General features: G+C 37.6%; 1 protein-coding gene across 3 annotated transcripts in view; it reads left to right on the top strand.

Moving 5' to 3' along the window:
• Vps13a (vacuolar protein sorting 13 homolog A) overlaps nucleotides 1–22761 on the top strand; it is a 168703-nt gene that overhangs the window by 45742 nt on the left and 100200 nt on the right. For all 3 annotated transcript variants that reach the window (XM_021151796.1, XM_021151798.2, XM_021151797.1), the window contains exons 18-24: nucleotides 5184–5370; nucleotides 5456–5570; nucleotides 14117–14253; nucleotides 16069–16201; nucleotides 17332–17449; nucleotides 19590–19728; nucleotides 21784–21862. In XM_021151796.1, the coding sequence (XP_021007455.1) occupies nucleotides 5184–5370; nucleotides 5456–5570; nucleotides 14117–14253; nucleotides 16069–16201; nucleotides 17332–17449; nucleotides 19590–19728; nucleotides 21784–21862 (908 nt within the window). The remainder of the gene's footprint in view (nucleotides 1–5183; nucleotides 5371–5455; nucleotides 5571–14116; nucleotides 14254–16068; nucleotides 16202–17331; nucleotides 17450–19589; nucleotides 19729–21783; nucleotides 21863–22761) is intronic.

Raw genomic sequence — 22761 nt, 5'->3', positions numbered from 1 at the left:
CTGCAGGCAAGCTCTCCTCTTGCAGGGAAGGTGCCCAGATATCTGGTGTTCGAACCTGCCTCCTGGCAGAAGTGTTCCACTCACAAGAGGTCTTAAGATCCTGTGAAGGGTCCTGTGAGGACCTTGGGGGTGTCCAGAATCTCTGCTCACAAGGAACCCCGGTGCTGGAGTGGACCAGAAGGGACTTGTGCCCCTGATCAGGCCTGGTTATCTGCTTCCCTAGTTAATGCAGTCTCAGGTCCCGTGTGATTGGATTGGAGCAGACGCTGTGTTCCACTCACCAGAGGTCTTAGGATCCTGTGGGGGATCCTGTGTGGGTCCTTGCAGATGTCCGGAGACTCAGCGGGCAAGGAACCCCGGTGCTGCAGTGGACCGGAAGGGACTTGTGCCAGTGTTTGAAATTATTAATGTATTCAGTAGAAAGTAACATGTTGATAAAGCATAGAACACTAAAGAAAAATTAAAAAGTAATATTTGTGCATGCAAAAAGAAACAACAAATGTTGCTGCATTCAGCACAACTCTAAGTACAGACTGACTTGAGTGGTAAGTAAGTGAAGAAAAGAAAGACAGACAGGTAGACAGACAGATACAAGCTGGGACTGGGAGAACTGGGCTCTCTGGTGAAGAAACTGCAGAACCCCAGAAGCCCAGTGCATTTATTATACACAGAGAGGCCGGGGTTATAGTGCAGCAGACCAAGGAGGCAGGCTTAGCTCAGTAGTAGGAGCAGTCCTGTAGGCTATAAATGCAGGGGAGAATATAAATATACTTTCAACTTCAGAACATGGAGCAGATGGAGGCTTTCCTACCCTTGTGTGCCTCAATTCCCCCATACTCCTCAGGGCAGAGGGCAGTCACCTTTGCCATTTTCCCAAGCAGCTGAGGCTAAGCTCCATGGCATAACTAGGCCATATCAACCACACACATTACTCAAGACTTCATACATTTAAGGCTTCCTTTACTCCACAAAACCTAACTTGCTTTCTTTATTTTAATTTAATATTTTTAATTACTCAGTTTATATCCCACTCACTGCCTCCTCCTTGGTCACCCCTCCCACAATCCTTTCCCTATTCCTCATTCCTCTTCTCCTCTGAGCAGGTGGGGCAGCCCCTGTGTATCCCCCCAATCCTGGTACTTTAAGCCTCTGAGAGGCCAGGTACTTCTTCCACTGAGGCTAGACAGGGCAGCCAGCTAGAAGAACATATCCCAGTACAGGGAACAGCTTTTGGAATAGCCTCTGCTCCAGTTGTTCAGGACCCACAGGAAGGTCAAGCTGCTCATCTGCTATATATGGGTCCAGCCCATGTATGTTCTTTGGTTGGTAGTTAACTCTCTGAGCGCCCCAAGGGTTCAGGTTAGTTGATTCTATTGGTCTTCCTGAGGAGTTCCTATCCCCTTCGGGCCTGCAATCTTTTCTCCTATTCTTCCATAACAATACCCAAGTGCAATCCTCTGTTTGGCTGTGGGTGTCTCTGTCTTTTTTTTTTTTTCTGTCTTTTAAACATGCTCCTCTGTCCACCTTGCTTCTTCTCTTTGTTCTCCTGCCCTCTCCTTCCGAACTCTTTTGTTATTGTTTTGGGTTTATTATTATTTTATTTTTTTACAGTCCAGTCAAGTCATTTCTCCCCTTTCACAGTTCCTCAGCTAATTCCTCCTCCCCCATTCCTGTTTCCAAGAGGATGTTGCTTCTATCCTCCTACCCCCCCCCACCAGGCCTCCACCCTCCCTGGGGCCTCAAGTCTCTCCAGGGTTCTCTCACTGAGGCCATATAAGGCAGTCCTCTGCTGTATATGTGTCTGGGGCCTCATACAAGCAAATGTATGCTGCCTGTCTGATGACTCATTATCTGAGAGATCTCAGGGGTCCCAGTTAGTTGAGACTGCTGGTTTTCCTATGGAATCACCCTCCTCCTCAACTTCTTCCAGCCTTTTCCTGACTTCAGTTCATTGGTTTGAATGTAAGTATCTGCATCTGTCTTATCTGTTTGTTGGATCTCACTGTGGGCAACCACGCTAGGCTATTGTCTGTAATTACCCATAGCATCAGTAATAGTGTCAGGCCTTGGAGCCTCCCCTTGAGATGAATCCTAAGTTGGGCTGTCACTGAATCTTCTTTCCCTCAGTCTCTTCTCCTGTTGCGGCCGGCCAGCAGCTCGCAACGAACGTTCAACTGAGATGGCAACTCGAGCTGAAAGAGAGGAACTAGACGGGGCGAAAGAAGAAACGGAGCCAAGACAGTTTCATTCTGATCAAAGCTCCATTTTACTTGTTCCGACACTCAGTTATAAAGGAAGGGGGAAGGGACCCGATTCCCGCCAAATAGTCTCGGGGTCCAATAGCAGGGTGAGCACGTGTGTGGCTCCAAACAGCAAAGCAGCATGGTCTAGCAGTGGGCGTGGCAGAACGAATGAGCAGGAAACTCCACCCCTGAGCAAGCAGGTTCCAGGCTGGGGGAGGGGAGACTATATTCTCCATTTTTGTTCCTTGAGTTCTTTTAGACAGGAACACTTCTGGGTCAGAGTTTTGACTGTGGGATGGCTATCCCATTCCTCCACTTGATGCTCTTGTCTTTCTATTGGAGGTGGACTCTACAAGTTCCCTCTCCCCACTGAGGGCATTTCATCTAAGGTCCCTCCCTTTGAGTCCTGAGATTCTCTGACTAACAGGTCTCTGTACATTCTAGAGGCTCCCCCCACCTCCCACCCCCTGAGGTTGATTACTTCCATTCTTTCTGCTGGCCCTTAGGGCTTCTCTCCTGTTTGCCTACCCCACTCCCCAGTACCTGGTCATGTTCCCCTTTTCCACTCCCCCCTCCACTCCCCTCCCTCCCCTCCCCAGTACCTCCCTCCCTTTGCTTACTGTGATTACTGTCTTCTCTCTCCCAAGTGGGATTGAGGTGTTCTCACTTGGGCTCTTCCCCTTATTAACCTTCTTGAGTTCTGTGGATTGTATCCTAGGCATTCTGTACTTTTTAAAAGGCTTATATGCACTTATTAGTGAGTACATACCATGTGTGTCCTTTTGGGTCTGAGATACCTCACTCAGGATATTTTCTAGTTCTATCCATTTGCCTGCAAAACTCATGATGTCCTCATTCTTAATAGCTGAATAGTATTCCATTGTGTAACTGTGCCACATTTTCTGTATCCATTCATCTGTTATGGGACATATGGGTTGTTTCCAGCTTCTGGCTATTAAAGATAAGGCCAATATGAACATAGTGGAACACGCACCCCTGTGGTGTGGTGGGGCATCTTTTGGGTATATCCCCAAGAGTGGTATAGCTGGGACTTTAGGTAGATCTAATTCCAACTTTCTGAGGACCCTCCAGATTGATCTCCAGAGTGGTTGTACTAATTTGCATCCCACCAGCAATGGAGGAGTACTCCTCTTTCTCCACACCTTCACCAACATGTGCCATGGCATCAGATTCACTATTAAATTCAATATCTTCCTGCCTCAAACCTCTTAGTTTCTAGATTATAGGTGTGTATCAACATGCTTGGTGTAGTTTAACCTTTGTTTTAAGAAATAGTTTTATTGAGAATCAGTTCAAATACCTGTAGTTTATCTATTTAGTATATAATTCATTGGTTTTTTTGCAACTATATTAATATGCATTTTTAGATTTATAATGTACAAGGTTATATAACCAGTATCCCTATATAATCTCAGACATCATAACATATGAAGAAACTATTTTACTTCTCAATGCTCTCTTACCCTGCCTCTGACAACTAACTTGGTTCCTATTTTTTTTTTTTTTTCTGGGGCTGAGGAGATATATCAGTGTGTAAGAGACAGACAGACAGATACACACACACACACGCACGCACGCACGCACGCACGCACGCACGCACGCACAGAGATAGAGACAGAGTCAGAGAATTAGTATTGTTTTGGACAATTTATATGAAATCATCTAGTATGTGACCTTTACTATTCTCCTTTTTCACTTAGCATGATGTCTTTAAGGTTCATTTATGTTGAATGAATTTGTAATAATTTTTTATTACCTATATTTTATTATATTGCTGTACCATATTTTGTGTGTCTTCTTTAACCGACAGATAATTGAATTGCTTCTATCATTTCACTACAATGAATACAGATATGAACATGGACAAAGTTTTTTCTGTATATAGGTTTTAAATTTGGATAGTATATCTATGAATAGACTTACAGCCTTTTACTGTAACTATTAATGTTTAACTCAGGAGGAAGTACCAGTTAATTTTCCAAAGCAGGCACATTTTACATTCCTACTACCAGTGAAAGAGATTTCCATTTTCTCCATACCCCACCAGTATTATCCGTTCTTCTGATTATGGTAGCTTAGTAAAAAGTGATACCTCAGTGTGGGTTTAATTTCTATTTCGTTCATAGTTAATGGTTTTAAACATTTTTTCCTTATTTATTGACCATTTTATGTTTCTGTCCATATCTTATTTAGAGAAATGACTTAATAAGCTTCCTCTTCCTTTTAATTGATATGTCTTGTTTTGAGTTAACAGGTTGGTATGCTTCTTGTTATGTATCTGTTTTACATTCTCTCTGGTGGGGATCAAATTCAGGGCTATGTTTATGCTAGACAAGTATTTTACAACTACACTATAGCTCACCCCCAACACCCCCCAAGATTTATGTGGAGTTTGGATTGTAAGGATTGAACTCAAGACACTTCACATTCTAGGCAGGTGCTGTAACCATCCAGCTATACCCTTACCCTCACAGGTAAAATATTCTCACCTTTTCCTGTTCAGTATATTTCTTTTTTTAAAATCATGTCCATTGTAGCAAAAATATTTTAAATTTTGACCTGCTTTGATTTACTTAGACTTAGTTTATTGTATTTGCATTTTGCTATATCTATGAAATTTTCCTTAAACAAAGGCACAATGTATATCTTACATATTTCTATAAGCATTTTATGATGTTACCTCTTTAAATTTAGCTTATGTGCCCCCTTCAAGTAAAGATATCAAATACCAGCTATCATAGCTCTTTATTATAAAACTTAAGATTAATATAACTCTTAATGAAATTATCTACTAAAATGTATTTTATATGAACTGAGTTATAGAAATACAAAGAAAAATATCTTTATCGTGTTTTATAGTTTTATAAGCTGATAAACTTTAAAATTATATTGACTTCTAATTTTTGTTCTTTTATACAGATTTGAAACCAAAATTGATTCATTTCATATTACTGGCTTACCAGATGATTTCAAAAAACCCCACCTACTGTCTTCATTGGATGATACGTCACTCCTCCAGATTACATTTGAGATAAATCCTTTAAATGAAACTGTTTCTCAGAGGTGCATCATAGAGGCTGAGCCTCTAGAGATAATATATGATGCAGTAAGCATTTTCTGTATTCCTAAGTTTCAGTGTGTTTTTGTTCACTTTGAGTTGTGCTTCATGTTAGCGATGCTTATTTTAACAGAGGACAGTCAATAGTATAGTGGAGTTCTTCAGACCTCCGAAAGATGTCCATCTAGCCCAACTTACTTCAGTAACTTTGACAAAACTTGAAGAATTTCGAGCAAAAACAGCAACAGGTAATTTGTGAATTAAATAAAATTTTAAAATTTTACTTTAAATGCATTTCTAGACTGGATATAGTTGAGTAGAAAGTAATCCACTGCATTTGCCAGGTAGATATAAGGAAAATTATATTTTATACTCAGAGCTTAATTTAATAATCACATTTAAGTTAATTGAAAGTTTCCACTTAGGTATTTAGACCTCTGTTTGTGGTAGTAGGAGGCTTCCAGGTTTCATTCTATTATAATGAACTCCAGAATCTGGTGGATTAGGCTGAGGAATCAAAGTCTGTCTTGTTGTGTTCTCAAGGAGAATAGAAGGTATCAGTATATAGTATCTCAGCTTGGATTTACACATTTTCATCTTTGTTTATTATTCATTTGTGCTTATTCTTCTACTGTTTGCTACAGATTCCATTTATATTTCAAATTTCTGAATTTTGTTCCAGTTTATGTACTGTGGAGTATGCAGTAGAAGCCAATCAAAAGTATTCATTAGTAAAGCTGCTGTTTTAGTCATTTCCTCTTACCACATAGAGACAGATAGAACTCACGAATAAATGTAAATTAATTGTATTGAAATCCAGTAGCCAGTCAGATTTAGATATTTTTTCCTCCAAGACTACTCTATAAAAGTAATAAAACAGTAGATTTTCACTCTATAAAATTATAAAAATATCTTAGAAAGTTAAAAAAAAAGAAAGTGGTACACACCTTTAATCCCAGCACTTGGGAGGCAGAGGCAGGTGGATTTCTGAGTTCGAGGCCAGCCTGGTCTACAAAGTGAGTTGCAGGACAGCCAGGGCTACACAGAGAAACCCTGTCTCGAAAAAACCAAATATATATATATATATTAATATATTTTTAATCTTAGAAAACTAAAATTAACTTATTTTGGAATGGACTGACAACTTTTATCTGTTTAGTTTCTTTTCTTTTTTCCCCTTCATTTTCATCTTTAGTTTTGTTGCATTACCCTGTATTATTTCCTTTTTTTTCTTTCTTGTGTCATTGACTTCATTCTTTGTAAATATTTCAGGTAAATGGGAACATGCCCATATTTATCCTTTGTCTCTGATAAGAAAATGGAAAATCTCCCACTTTGAAGTGGGAGATTCTCTGGTAGCTTGATACTTATTTTTGGTTGTCATCTTGCTGGGATAGAAGACAGCTAGGAAATAGAGCATAACCTTTGAGTGTGCATGTAAGGGTATTTCCAGAAAGGATTGACTGAGGCTGGAGACCTGCCTTGAATGTGTAGCACCATCCTATTGTCCTGGAGGGCCACATGAAAGGACAGCTGAAAACAAGAATGGAATAAAGGGGGGTGGAGGGTAGAAAGCCACAGGTTACCTCTGCTTCCTGTCTGCCATGATGTGGACTTCTCTGAGCCACAGCTCTCTGAAACCATGATTCTAAACAGATCCTTCCTTTGAGTTGTTTAATGTGTTGTTCTTCCTGTGACCTGATGTCTAACACCTGAGGATGGCAGTAATAGAGATTGCTTTCAGTGTTTATGAAGAGTTCAGTTGATGTAGCTGTTGATGCTATGCTCAATTTTGGTATACACAGCAGAAATCTAAATGGATGTAATTAATTTTTTTTTGAAATTGAAAGTAGAGTTATTTTCATGTGATATATTCTGATGATGGTTCCCCTCTTTCATGGCCTTCCAGATCCTTTCCACCCTTCCAAGTCTGCACCTTTCTTTTTATTAAGAAAACAAACAGGCAAACAAATAAGACAAACAAGAATAAAACAAAGTGAACAAACTAACAAATAAAAAAGAAACAAAAAACATGGGAGATACATACACCTTTAGAGATATACACACACAAACCCCATAAAAATAGAAAATTGGAAATCATAATATACTAGGGATAAAGCAATATGAGACCAAAAAGAACCCACCAAAAATATGTTTGAGTTCCTTCTGCTTTGGCCATGTACTTGATTATGTGGGGCCTGCCTTTAAGTATGGTTTATGTATCCAGTGAGACTCCCTTGGGGAAACTAGTTATTATTTGTTAGCGTTAGTTAATTGGTGATAGCTTCTTCAGAAAGGCAGCTTGTGTCTACCTCCTCATCTCAGTGATGGGACCCTGTCTTCTTTGGATGTGTGCAGGCCCTATACATGCTGCAACAGTCTCTGAGTTCATATGGTAATGTATTAGTCCTGTTGTGTCTGGAAGATACTGGTTCCATAATATCATCCATCCCTGCTGCCTCTTAGTCTCCTCTTCAGCATAGTTCCCTGAGCCCTGAGGGTAAGGATTTGCTGAAGACTTCCTTTTTAGGTTTGAACGTTCCAAGGTGTCTCATTCTCTGTGTTGTGGTCTCTGTATTAGTTCCCATCTACTGCAGGAGGAAGCTTCTCCGATGATGGCTGGGTGAGATACTTATTTACAGGTATAGAAAATGTTGTAAGTAATTTTACTGCTATATTACTTTAGCAGAACGGTAGTATTTGTTTTTCTTGTGGGCCCATGGCCTACCTAGTCTCAGATTCTTCACCACTGGAGCATTGTCAGGCACAAGGTTGTTAGATTGGGCCTTAGATCCAATCAGATAATGGCTGGTTACTCCTACAGTGTTTGTGCTACTATTGCACCAGCATATCCTACAAGCAGGTCCCCCTTGTAGATTGGAGGGTTTGTAGTGGGTTGTTCATTTACCTTCTCCAATGGTGTGCAGAGTACCAGTATTGTGAACACTATAATCAGTTGGGGTGAAGGCTCTAACTTGGCACCAACCAGCTTAACTTCTGTCTTCAGAGTGATACAGAAGTAAGTGTTGTCTTCAGAAATGAGTCTTTACCAATTAGTTTGTGGAGAGAAATATGTTAAGATTAAATAAGTTTTTTCCTTCTAGTCCCTGCTCCCAGAATGATGGCTCTGAGACTAATTATTTATTAATAAATGCCTGGACCACAATCTTTGACTCATTCTCCTACTAGCTCATAATTTATTCAACCCATTCAGACTATTCTATGTCTTCCACATGTTTAATTACCTCTCTTCAGCTTCATGTGTCCAAGTCTGGGGGAGATATCTTTATTCTATCCTGAGTTCATCCACTTACTGGTTTATGTCTGTCTCCTCAGCATTCCATCCCAAATCTTCCACACCTCTCACTATTCCCAGAATCCTCTTTTACATCCTTGGTGTCCCTTCTCATATTTCCTACCTCTGCTCATTGGCTGTAGGTTTTTTTTTTTTTTTTTTATTGATTGGTGTTGCTTATAAGAGATTCCCTCTACAGACATAGCATTGGCAATAACCTATGTTGTTTAGGGGTTTTCTCAGGCCTCCGTGGCCAACAATTCAATTAGATGGCACTGGAGGCTTCATTTGGTTGCAAGAGATGTCTAGTTGGGACTTTGTTTCTCACCACTATCTTATGATTCTGTTCAGACTTCTTTCATATGTATACATTTAACGAAGCTTCTCCCACAGTGAGTTTCTATGTAATCTCTCAAATGGAGCTTACTGTTAAGTGTCCCACCTCCCACTTCATTTCATCTTCCCTATCCAGTATACTCAGTTTCTCTTTAACTGTGCATCCTGTTTGTCCTCATTTAAGAGAGCCTTCCCTGCTGCCTAGTTCCTTGCTCTGAACCTAACCCTAGTTATTCAGTACACATTTTGGATACTTAAAAGCTAGCATCCACATAAAAGAGAATACATACCATATTTGACTTTTTCTGGTCTGGATTACCGCAGGATGATTTCTTTTCTAGCTCATTTACCTGCAATTTTCTTTCTTTCTTTCTTTCTTTCTTTCTTTCTTTCTTTCTTTCTTTCTTTCTTTCTTTCTTTCTTTCTTAATTTCAGGCTATTTTGTTTGGTTTGTTTTGCTTTTATAATAGCCAAATAATATTCCTTTCATCTGTTGATGTACATCTAGACTGTTCCAATGTCTTGCTGTTATGACTAGAGCAGCTGTGAACATGTTTGTGCAAATGATCTGTAGTAGGATATAGAGACTGTGGTAGTCTCTATATTTGAATATGCTTGGCTCAGGGAATGACACTATGTGGAGGTGTGGCCTTGTTGGAGGAAGTGTGTCACTGGGGGCGTGGACTTTAAGATCCTCATCTTAGCTGTCTGGAAGCCATTCTTCTCACAGCAGCCTTCAGGTGAAGATGTAGACTCAGCTCTTCGTGCACCATGTCTTCCTGGATGCTGCCATGCTCCTACCTTTATGGTAATGGACTAAATGTCTGAACTTATAAGCCAGCCCAATTAAATGTTGTCTTTATAAGAGTTACCTTGGTCATGGTGTCTATTCACAGCAGTAAACCCTAACTAAGACAGAATCCTTTGGGTATATGCTCCTTTGAAGTTTTAATATTCTGTCTTTGTTCTTTATGTTCAATGTTTTGATTATTATGTGTTCTGGGGAATTTCTTTTGGTCCTGTCTGTTTGGTGTTCTGTGTGCTTCTTGTATTTTGATTAGCACTTCCTTTTTAGATTAGGAGAATTTTCTATGCTTTGTTTAAAAGCTAGGTTTCTTCTCTTTTCTTTATTCCTATCAGTTATACATTTGCTCTTTCATGGTGCTCTTGATTTTTGTTCCTAGATATTTTTAGATTTAAAATTTCTTTTGACCGATGTATCCTTTTTTTTTTTTTTTTAACCTTATCTTCTACCTGAGATTCTGGCTTCCTTGTCTTGCGTGCTTGCCTCTGAGGTTTTTTTTATTTGTTTGTTTGGTTCTTTTTACCTCCTAAATGTTTTATCGCAGTCCGGATTTTTGTTAGTAATTCTGTTTATACTGCCATGTCTTGAATTTGTTTTTGTTATTTCATTCCACTGTTCATGCTTGCATAGACTTTATTACGAGATTTATTCCTATCCTCTTTAACGTCCTCAAAGATATTCATGGTTGTTATTTTCAATTCCATGTCTTATCTTCACTTATACTACATTTCTCAGGGTGTGCTGCAGTGGAGTTACTACAATCTGAGGGAGACATTTCTTGGCTGTTTTTGTGATTTGTACTGCTGTCTAGGAGTCTGGGGTTGTGATGACGAGATGATTATAGTTGCTGATATCTGGTTTAGTTTTTATTGGGTAGATGTTTCCGTCCTTGCTCTCTGCTGCCCTCTCTGGAGCCTAGGAATGTTTGATGGTTGTGTGTTGCCTGGTAGAGGAGAGAGAGGGTACTTCCTCAGGTTGATGGGTGGCAGACAAGAATAGAGGTCAGCTCGTAGAAAGCCTGAGGGGACATCAGGAAAGAGCTAAGGGGAAGTTGTTCACACCTTGAGGTACAATTTCCAGGGAACTGGAGGTGTGGTGGGAAGAGGGGATTCTGTAATGTAAGTAGGTTGCATTAAGGCGTAGATTATCTGGAGAGACAGGGATGAAGGGGCTAGGTAAACCCTGGGTCTGAACCAAGAGTTGGAGTCTCCAGTGAATGGGGCAGGGGAACCTGTAAGAAGGTTGTTATTCAGCTGAGGGTGAGAGTAATATGACAGGAAGGATAGTATAATTCCCTTATGTGAGTACCTGCCAGATGGGGCCACTGTGGATGGCTGGCAGAGAGTATTTTCTGAGTATGGGTGGCTGACATAAAGCAGGGAGAGAGGGAGGGAAGCTGGATGCACAACAAGACTTAGAAGAGTCCTCTATATTAAGCAGTCTTATATCACCCACCTAGAAAAAAACTTTAGAATTTCTTTAAAATGACAGTTTTTATATTTCTTTATATTTTCAGGAAAAGCTTCTCCCTATATATACTACTTATTCTGTACATATACAAGTATATATTTTATATACAAGCATTTTTAAACTTCATCATTATCATCATCATTTTGAGACAAAGCCTCACTATATAGCACAGGCTAACCTAAAAGTATCCTTCATTCTCAGTTTCTCAAGTGCTAGAATTATAGGGGTGCACCACTTTACCTAGAAAATTATCAACTTAATTCTCTCTTTTTCTTTCACATACACATGAAACTAATCATTATTATATTTGATAATGGGCATTTGTTTTTAAAACTTTACTTTTCTCTGTTATTGTATATATAACATAGATATTTACTAAAGCTCTTGACTATATTCAAACATATATTCTTAATAAGTCCTTGGTCTTAAAAATTAAAATTCCGATGTGTTCCTACATTTATGCATTTTCTACTTTAACCCTTCTTAATGATAAATTAACATGGTGTTACAAAGCATTAAATTGTTTTCTTTGTAAGATTTGCTTTTGCAGGACAGAAGTAGATCATGATAATGGCAGATATATGAGTTGCTCAAGTATTGAACTTTCTGAGTCAGTTACTTTATAAAAATCATTAGACATCTCTGAAACCTGCTCTGTGATTCAGTGACTCTTCTTACACTCTGGTAACACTTCTTAACCTAGGCGTACTCTGAAGAAAGAAATCACATGTATCCTTGATCTGAATAGCAGGGCTTACACAATAAGTAAACATTATCCTTCGGTATATTACTTTCCATTACAGTTGAGGTCGTAATGAAAATCTGGTTGTGCTGGCTAGTTGTATGTTAACTTGACACATGCTAGAGACACACCTAGGAAGAGGAAACCTTGATTGGGGAAAATGCCTCCCTAAGACTGACCTAGAGGCAAGTCTGGGTGGTATTTTCTTGAGTGATGATTTGTGTGTAAGGGCCCAGCTCATTGTGGATTTTGCCATCCCTGGGCAGGTGGTCCTGAGTGTTATAAGAAAGAAAACTGAGCTAGCCATGAGAAGCAAGGCAATAATCAGCTACTCTCCATGACCTTTGCTTTGGTTCCTACTCTGACTTTTTTCATGATATACTTTGATATGAAATAAATTCTTTCCTCATAAAGTTGCCTTTGACCATGGTGTTTTATTATAGCAACTTAGAAAAATAAATTAATTTAGTATGCTAATTCCATAGATAGGAATGAGTTAAATTTGTTAGAAGATGATGGCCTAAGTGAATGAAGTATTTGAGTAATAAGAAAATTGGGTTTGCTGTTGTTCTGGTTTCCATGTGGTTTTGTGGAAGATGAATTAGTGACTGAGGGCTTTTCATCACTGTCATAAACTCAGTAAGCTATATGTCATTGTTCAGTGTGGCAGTTGTAGATGTATTAGATTCCTGAATTGGGAAAAGTCTAAACAAATTTGAATAGATACAAATAAATGTTTTCTACCACCTAATATATATATTTTAAAGAGTTTGTATTTTTTTTTCTCTATTTCACCTAAATTAACGATCTGGTTTTAAAAACCTTCTTTTTTTTTTTTTTTTTGGTGTCTGTAGATGTGGATCAGTTGAGGACTTGTGTTTGGATCCCCAGATCCCAGGGTAGAAAGGTATCTTTCACAGACAAAAACCCATATCACAAGCCAGGTGTGATCATGCTCCCCTGTGGTCACAGCAGTAGTGAGATGGAGTGGGGAAAAGATGTTCCTCTGGAAATTACAGTAGCCTACTGGGTCTTGTTGCAGGCCAGTTAGAGATCCTGTCTCAAAAATGGAAGTTGTCTGAGGACCAGCAGCAGAAATTGACCTCTAATCTCTTCAGTACACATGCTATGCATGCCCCCATCCTGCGGCTCAGAGGCTCAGAGCACTGGACAACCTTCTAGGGGACTGGAAGTCTGTTCCCAAACCACTTGGAACTCTAGTTACAGGATGTCCAATGGTCTCTTTTTTGCCTCCATCGGGAGCTGGAGGCATACAGACTTATAAACTTAAGTAAAAACAAAATATTTTTTAAACTGTCCCTAAGACTCCCATTTATTATTTTGGGGGATGCTCCAATTCTGTTTTTTTAATTAGTTGTGTGTGTATCGATCATTTACAGAAGATGTAAATTTACACTTCTTTAGGGTATTTCTTGTTTGTATTTTTTATTTTTGAAGAGTAAAACACTTAGGTATAACTTTGAAATCTATAAATACAATTCTCACTATATAGCTGTCCTGGCTAGTTTTGTGTCAACTTGACACAGCTGGAGTTATCACAGAGAAAGGAGCTTCAGTTGAGGAAATGCCTCCATGAGATCCAACTGTAAGGCATTTTCTCAATTAGTGATCAAGGGGAAAAGGCCCCTTGTGGGTGGGACTATCTCTGGGCTGGTAGTCTTGGTTCTATAAGAGAGCAGGCTAAGCAAGCCAGGGGAAGCAGGCCATTAAAGAACATCCCTCCATGGCCTCTGCATCAGCTCCTGCTTCCTGACCTGCTTGAGTTCCAGTCCTGACTTCCTTGGTGATGAACAGCAGTATGGAAGTGTAAGCCGAATAAACCCTTTCCTCCCCAACTTGCTTCTTGGTCATGATGTTTGTGCAGGAATAGAAACCCTGACTAAGACAATAGCCTTGGGTAGTTGAGAATTTAACTTGTAGATTAGGCTGGCCACAAACTCACAGAGATCAGCTTTCCTCAGTCTCCCCATTCTAAACCTTGTCACCACACATGGCTTTTCTAGGACACTTTAAAATCAGTACTGACTTTGTGTATTCTTAAGTTGTATTACCAATTTGTGTTTGTTGAATTTTTATAAATGAAATTGTGAAAAGTATTCATTGCAAAGATTTAATCCTTTTACAGGTTTGCTGTATGTTATTGAAACAAAGAAAGTTCTTGATCTCAGAATTAATGTAAAGGCTTCATATGTTATTGTCCCACAATATGGAAATTTTAGCCCTACATCAAATCTACTTCTCCTGGATCTTGGTCATTTAAAGGTACACACTAATAAATGCTTGATTGATGATATGCCTTGTATGATACTCTTGTTTAAAATGTACTTTGATTTTATTTATTAAGATTAACATATTTTTATGTGTGAGTGTTTTTCTGCATGTATGTAGGTATACCACCTACATGCACTGCCCAAGGAGGTCAGAAGAGGCTCCCAGAGCTCTGGAGCTAGAGCTGCAGGCTGTTTGGAGCCACCATGTGTGTGCTGGGAACTGAACCCAGGTTCTCTGCAAGAGCTGCAAGTGCTTTTAACTTCAGTGCCATCTCTCCAGCCCCAGAATGTACACATTAGGTAGTTGATTAGGCTTGTTGATATTTAAATATATAGCAGAAAAATAATCCTTGTGGTCGGTGAATAAATTTCACTTCATCAGGTAGTTCTGGTCATCCTTGTATTTTCAAAATCAAAGATTTTTGAGACCTGTAAGCCAGTGATAATTGTAAGAATTGTATTTATAGATTTGAAAGTTATTCCTAAGTTTTTTTACTCTTTAAATCTTATTTGATTAAGAATGGAGACAGTTCTGGAAGTAATTATTTTTCTGAAATTTTTACATCCATACACATGACATTTTAATTGCAAATATAAAGTATTAAAGTAATAATTATAAGTATTAATAATTATAAGTATTAAAGTAATAATTATAAGTTTAAAGATTCTTATTTTGTGTCATTTTCTTTTTGTCTGTATGTACATTTTCTTCCCAAAAGTTAAGTAGAAACATTTTTTTATATATCTGCATCTGAATTGTTCAGTATAATACCCATTAGCATCATAAAATTATTTAAGTTAAAGAAAAAGTAATTAACTAAAAATAAAAAATTCAACTTATGAGAGTGTTTCCTAGTCCGAGCTGGTTAGTGGCTTCTGTGATGGACAGTCCAGAGGCACAGTGTTTCTATTATTTCTATTCTACTGTTCATAGCCATTACATGTGGGAGAACAGCTGCAGAAGTCTGCAGACAGCTGAGGCTGGCTTCAGCTGCCTAAGAAGTTTGTTCTTTCCCTTTTCCTTTGTACTTGGTAGTTAAGTAGACCCAGGGGATATATATTTATACTATGAATATAATAAAGTGTGCATAGCTAATTATTCATATTTGATTTGGATTTATTTTTAAGTTTATTGGTATATTGCCTATATTGTATATCTGTGCAGTCTTCGAGTGCCTGACGATTGCATGGGCTAGAAGAGAACTTTGGGAAGTGATGTGAGCTGCCACATGGGTACCAGAAATCAAACTCATGTCCTCTAGAAGAGCAGCTAGTGTTGTTAACCACTTAGCCACCTGTCCAGCCCCCAATCTTTTTAGTTTTATGTTTGTTTTTTTTTTGTTTGTTTGTTTGTTTGTTTGGGTGGTTGGTTTTGAGACAGGGCTTCACTATGTAGTCCTGGTGTCCTGGGACTTACAGTATAGACCAGGGTGGCCTTGAACCCACTGCCTGCCTCTGCTTCCTTAGTGCTGGCTTTAAGTACATATACTACTATGCCTGATGAGATAATCATTTTTGACAGTCTACTTCCCATGAGCTGTATGTAATAGAGTAAAAAAAAGTTAATATATATGTATATTAGTTGTATATATATCTATATTTACTTATAGATACAAATACATATACAATGTGAATGTGTGTTAATACATGTTTTTTGCATGTCTCATGGATATTGATTTTTTAATAGCTGTATATATCTTTGTCTGTGAATTTATCCTGTCCTATTGATTTTTTATGTTATATATCTAAACAGTAATTTAATTTTGAAGGACTTTACGTAGTCTAAACTATAAAAATTAAATTTAAGGTGACAAGTAAACGTCGATCACTGCTGCCAGATGTGAGACCCAGTGAGGCCAGCCGTGAAGATATAATGCACAGAGCATATGACTCCTTTGATGTTCAGCTTACAAGCATACAGTTGCTCTACAGTAGAGTGGGTAAGTACAACAGATGCTAATGGCTGATTTTTACCAGTGATCAATTAGGTTTGGAGACACTCTGAAGATGTATCTGAAGGCTTTCTCTGTAAGCCATTGGAACTTTCCTGTATTTGAGTTAAAATTGCCAGTTAATATTGCCTAGTGAATATAATTGATAGTGAAAGTGTAAAACCCTAAACACAGATCCAATATTTCAGAGTAGTCATTTACTAAGATGTATATGACATGTGTGTTTGGCTGGCTGTGTTAATACATCTGAGTGATGTTTTTATTTGTAAGCCCATTATAATGATTTTATTTAAGTAAGAAAACAAACTGACTACTAACTAAATAAAAAATGAATGCTAACATTTCCTGGCTTGAAACCAGGAAATTTTGTCCCCCAGTCCATTTAGGTAAAATTTTATCTCTTACTGGGACTGGGTCTTGTTCATTTTAGCCTAGACTACTGGTTAGTAAGCTCCAAAAACCTGTCCGTTACTACTTTGTTCATGCTGGGATTTCAAGAGTGCATCAGCAGCCTATCTTTTTTTAAGTGGGTGCAGGGGACTGAACTCAGGTGCTCATCGATGGTCAAGTACTTTACAATGAGTCATCTCTGCAGCCCGGCCTCACTTACATCTAAGGCTGTGAATTACGTATTTGCTCACTCGCATGTGGCTGTTAACAATATAGTGAATGTTTCAGGTCATATGTTTTGTAGGTCTGAGTATGAATTGCAGGGTTAGTCTTAGTATTTTGACTATAGGAAAGTTTTGAGTCTGTTTTCTAAAAGGTAATGGTTATAAATCCCTGTGAGAAAGTATAAACATTGCCAGAGAAGTGCTAATTAACAATCTTAAATCAGTGGTAGCATTTATTAGTATTCATCAAACACACATTTTTCTGACTTTTGCTTTGCCTTACAATGGCATTATTTTGGTGGTAAAATATCTGGTTGGCATAGTGACTGTTAATGGATATACAGTAGGTTTAACTAAAACTGTGCTGCCTTTTACAATGTGAAGCAGTATAGGGGAAACAAATGGCAACGTAAAGACTTCCTGGTTTTGTGTCATCTAGATAATTGTAGGTTTTTATGTTATAAAGAGTATGCTAATAATCAGCATGAACTGATTCTCTACTAGGTGATAATTGGAAAGAGGCACGAAAGCTCAATGTATCTACACAGCATATTTTGATACCTATGCATGTCAATGTGGAGCTCTCTAAAGCCATAGTTTTCATGGATATCAAGATGCCCAAGTATGTATTATGTATTATCTGTTTTATATACTTGTAGATTTTTCTCAATAAATCTATAAAGAACGAAATACTGTATTTCATTGACTTTACTACATAGTATGCATATTATACCATCTGTCATTGACACTGTTTTCAATGTATAGTTCAGTGGCATCTTAGTAAATTCACATTATTATGTAGCCTTCACCATCATCCATCTCAAGAATTTTATTAACAGTTTTCCAAGGTGAATGTCCTTGCTCATTAAATAGGAACCTTCCGTTCTATTCTGCCTTTTGCCTCTGGCTTCCAACCCCTTGTTATATTTTATATTTATGAATTTTATGGTTTTAGGTACTGAATATAAGTGAAATCATATCACGTTTATCCTTTCTTCTTATTGTTATATCACTTTACAGTGTATTCAATGATCGTCTATGAAATGTATGATGATTAATGCTTTCCAGTCCTCTTTTGAAAACAGAATTTCTATTGATCCATGCCTGGTCCTATCAATTCTTAAAAGTAGGGTGTTGGGCTGGTGAGATGGCTCAGTGGGTAAGAGCACCCGAATGCTCTTCCGAAGGTCCAGAGTTCAAATCCCAGCAACCACATGGTAGCTCACAACCATCCGTAATGAGATCTGGCGCCCTCTTCTGGAGTGTCTGAAGATAGCTACAGTGTACTTACATATAATAAATAAATAAATCTTAAAAAAAAAAACTTTAAAAAGTAGGGTGTTGAAGGTTACTACAATTGCTAAGAGTCTCTTTCTTCTCCTTAGTTCTTTCAGTATTTAATTCATTGATATGAATTGTGTAATCACTTTTAAACCATACTGTATAGGATTAATTACAAATATTTAGGTTATTAGAAATAAAGCTATGGTTTTCTGAATGAATTCAGATACATTTTTAGAGACCAATGTTTAACAACCAAAATGTATAATTAAAGAAAATGAATTTTAGGGAAAAGGTGGGAGTAAAAGCAATGAGTTAAAACAGTCTGATGAAGACCATACTTTTAAAAAAATTTTTACACCTGTGTGCATGTACATATTTGTGCATGTGTGCATGGACAGATGTGTGGAAGCAGAGGTTGACATCAGTCTTCTGTTACTCCTTACCTTGTTTTTTGACACTGAACCTAAAGCACACTGATTGTCTAAGACAGTCTGGGAGCACCAGAGATGCACCTGTCTCTCTTTTTCCATTCGTGTCTCAGGATTCCAGACACTGCCACTGTGTCCTTCTTTTCGTTGGTGCTGGGTATCTCACATCATGGACTTGCATTTGCTGGCAGGCACTTTCCCAATGGAACCATTTTCCCAGCTTCTCTTCATTTTTAAAATGTTATTTATCTTATGCTTCTGGAGTTGTGGAGGTGCTTGCCTGGGCAGGTACCACAGTGGGCATGTGAAAGTCAAAGGACAACCTCATGGTGTCATTTCTCACCTTCCACATATGGGTTCTGGGGAATCAAACTTAGGTCACTGGGCAAGTGTCCCTTAAGGATACGTGCCTTTACCCCCTGAGACATCTCTGGGGCCCCAGCTCCTCTTTAGTTGAGTAGTTTATCTGTAAGCAAAGGAGACTTGTAAGAGAGTTAAAAATAAAACAACTTAGATTTAGTCTTGAATTATGTCTCAGATGTAAAGTCTCTTGCTGAAGGGTTCTTGAAGGAACCATGCACGTATGAGAACTTACACATCGAGTGAGCAATGGGTTATGACCCTCACAGGTCTAAGTACACCTTGATAAGCATACATAAACTGTAAGACAGTCACATAAGGAACTGGTCATTAATGTCTGTACTTGGCAACTACTAGACAATAAATGAAATAATATAGAAAAGAACCCTCTGAAGACTATTAAGGCTGGCTCATCTAGGGTTTATAAGGTAAGTTGTAATTGTAGTGATTTGTAGCTTCAAAATTGTGTTTTTAAATATTTGCTGAATTTAAGGGTTTCACGCTAGTCCTCTTCCTTTTTCTGCCTTGTTTAAAGAATGGGGTAGGTGCTAAGCATTGAACTCAGGACCTCCTGCTTGCCCAGCAAGCTTTCTGGCACTGACACACCTCCTCAGTTCCATCCTTTATTAATTAGTATTCTTAAACCAGAATGAGAATTACTCTATAATGATTCCCATCTCTAAACAATAGATTCAAGATTTCTGGAAAGTTACCTCTTGTTTCATTACGAATCTCGGATAAAAAACTGCAAGGCATTATGGAGTTGTTGGGAAGCATTCCAAAGCCTGAACCTGTAACCGATGTATCTGCCCCTGCCAGATCATTCCAGGTATTGCCTCTTTCAGAATTAATGAAAGATTACATTGAAAAGTAGATTTCAAAGTAGTAGTTGAAATAACCATAGGAGAAATTATTTATAGTTATTTTAATTTTCAATAGAATTGTGTCTTTTTAAAACCAGCTTGATGGCCATTTATGAGTATTTAAAATTATGAAAAAAATAACCCACTGCTTTGAATTTACTTGTATATGTAATAGATTTTACTTCTGTCTATTACATAAATTCCTAACAGTGAAGTGGAGGGAAAATATGTAAATTTTAAATTTTGGTTAATTTTCTAACTTTTCCCTGTTGATTACTTAGTTATTAACAGTGAAGGAGTGTCTGCTACTCTAATTAGTCTTAAGTGTTAGCCATTCTTAGTATTTTACACTAGGAAGATGTTGCCTTCTGCATTCAATTTGTATGTCTTTTAAAGAACATGTTTGCCTAAAGCTAATGACTGCTTGAATTTTACTTTTTGAACTGTTACTGTTATGAAATATATGTATGCATTATGGTATTTTAATTATGGAAATTTATTGGTCATTTTTAATTTTTCACATTTGATTTTTAGTTCATTTTTTTCACTTAGTTTTACTATGCATGACGGTTTAATTTGTACATAGTCACAGGTTTTTTTTCACACCTTTGATTTCATGACTGTATATTATGTATTTTTCTCTTTCTAAGATACTTTAAGAAAGAAAATCTCTAAACTTATTTTTCTTTCCACCCCCTTGGATTATTCAAAGATCATTAAATTTTCTTCTTTTCATATAATTTACAATTTGACAAAAATAGCAGCACTAGTCTGGATAGCCTTGTTTTCCACTGCATTTGACAGTGAACTGCTGACATTCTGTCCTCTTACCCTGATCACGTCAGTGGTTCATAGGATCCGCCTGCTGTGCGGTTGAGCTTCCTGCTTTATTAACACTGATGAAGAGCATATGTTTTGAGTTTTGATCAAATAAGTTTTATTATTTTCTTTTTGGATAAAGCTTTTTAGTGTGATATCTCTGAAATCTTTATCTAATAATAAAGTTGAAATTTTTTTCTTGTGTTTTCTAAAAATTTAATAGTCTCTTTTTTAGAGTTGCTTTTAAAGTGTATCTGAATTTTACGCTAATGTTCATAATGTAATCTTTATGTATTCAGTCTAGTTTTACATGTCTTTCTAATTATGTCAGTTTGTTTCTTTCTTTTTCTAAAAAGGACTTTTGTATTTATTTTATGTACATGGGTACACTGTAACTGTCTTCAAACACCCCAGAAAAGGGCATTGGGTCCCATTACAGATGGTTGTGAGCCACTATGTGGTTGCTGGGAATTGAACTCAGAACCTCTGGAAGAGCAGTTTGTACTCTTAACCGCTGAGCCATCTGTCCAGCCCTCAGTTTCATTTTTGAAAACTGTATAGTTTTTCTATATGTTAAATATATATGTATGTGTCTGTTTCTGGTTTTTGGTTTTGTTTTTTTGTTTTTTTGGGGTTTTTTTTGTTGTTGTTGTTGTTTTTGCCAAGTTAAAATAGATCTCAGAATCCTTACAGATCCCTAACGAATTTACTATAGGAGCTCCATGAATATACTTATAATCAAACTTATAAAAGTACTGACTTTAAAAAATAATTATTATAGAGATATTTTTATGCAAGTATATGCTATACTTGAGCATATTACCTCTGTAAAACCACTTCTTCCTCTTTTTAGACTGGGCCAAAGATGACAGATTTGTTATTCTGCTTCGTCTTCAAGTTTTAGGATTAATGCCATGATCTCCAGTGACTACCTTGGTGTGGTGTCAGGGTCAGGGGAAGTGAGTGCTGGAAGGGGAGTCAAACCCAGAATTTTTCAGCAAGCACTCTCCACCAACTGAGCTACAACTCCAGTCACTCAAAAGCACTTGCCCTTTCATATATTTTATTATTAATTTTCTTACTTTCGACCTGTTTTCTTTTAACATTGTTTGAATTGATTGAGTAGCTTTTTGTGCAGATTATCATATAAATTTGAATAAAAGGTCTGTGTTCTAATTGACACTAAGTTACTTTTGTTTCAGATTCAAGCATCTACTTTGCCAGTATCACACATTTCTCAGAAGTTAATCCCTTTATTGGAACAGCCTGTTACTGAAGATGGTAAAATGAAACTGCTTCATAGAATATTTTCTATTACATATGCCTAATTGAAGTAGTTTACATTTTGAGGGATATTTTCTTCAAATGACTATGTGTAGGGTATAAATATCTTTTCCTTTTAACCTTTCTTTCTCTATAAAGGATCATTAGTAAGAGCAATGTCAGTAAAGGTATTAAAATTTATGTTATGTGTGCATGGGAGACAATCAGAAATGAGTCATTCAAAGAAGTGATTAAAAGTTGGGCTTCTAGGCCGAGGGAGGCAAGTTGAGGAAGGTGACTTGGAAAGAATTGCCAAGATGGAGGTGAGGCTATCATGCAAAGCAGAGTTAGCAAGCTTATCTAAAGCCTGACCATGCTACAGGGGAAGGCAGCACATTGGCAGTGATGAGGAAGAAAAACACAAAACCCACAAAGTCAGTGGGTGGGTGGGTCTAGGAAGAATTTGGGGAGGGACAGTGAATGTGATCAAAATACATTGTCTGAAATCCTCAATAGTTTTTAAATAATCAAAAATACTATGTTTTTAAAAAAGAATGCCTATATTATAGAGGGAGACAGCAGTTCAAATGTAACTTCCTATGTGTGTTTTAAAACCCATGTAAAAAGAAGCTTGTTTCTCTAAGCTGTTGTAAACCAACCATCACGATATCATGCTTATGCAAGATGGCAGGTATCATTGGAAATACAGAAAATGCCAGGCAGCAGCAGTGTTCCTAAGTTGCTGAGACATTTTTACCAAATTCTTTAAATAATACAAATATTCTTTAAAGTTACATTTGTACTGGAATCACTTTGACAAGAATAAGTTCTAATTTTTTTTTTAAGATTTATTTATTTATTATATGTAAGTACACTGTAGCTGTCTTCAGACACTCCAGAAGAGGGCGCCAGATCTC

The sequence above is a fragment of the Mus caroli genome, chromosome 19, assembly GCF_900094665.2.
Source record: "Mus caroli chromosome 19, CAROLI_EIJ_v1.1, whole genome shotgun sequence".
NCBI classification, from domain to species: Eukaryota; Metazoa; Chordata; class Mammalia; order Rodentia; family Muridae; genus Mus; species Mus caroli.
The sequence above is the reverse complement of the archived record's forward strand: the minus strand, read 5'-3'. Positions and strand labels throughout refer to the sequence as shown.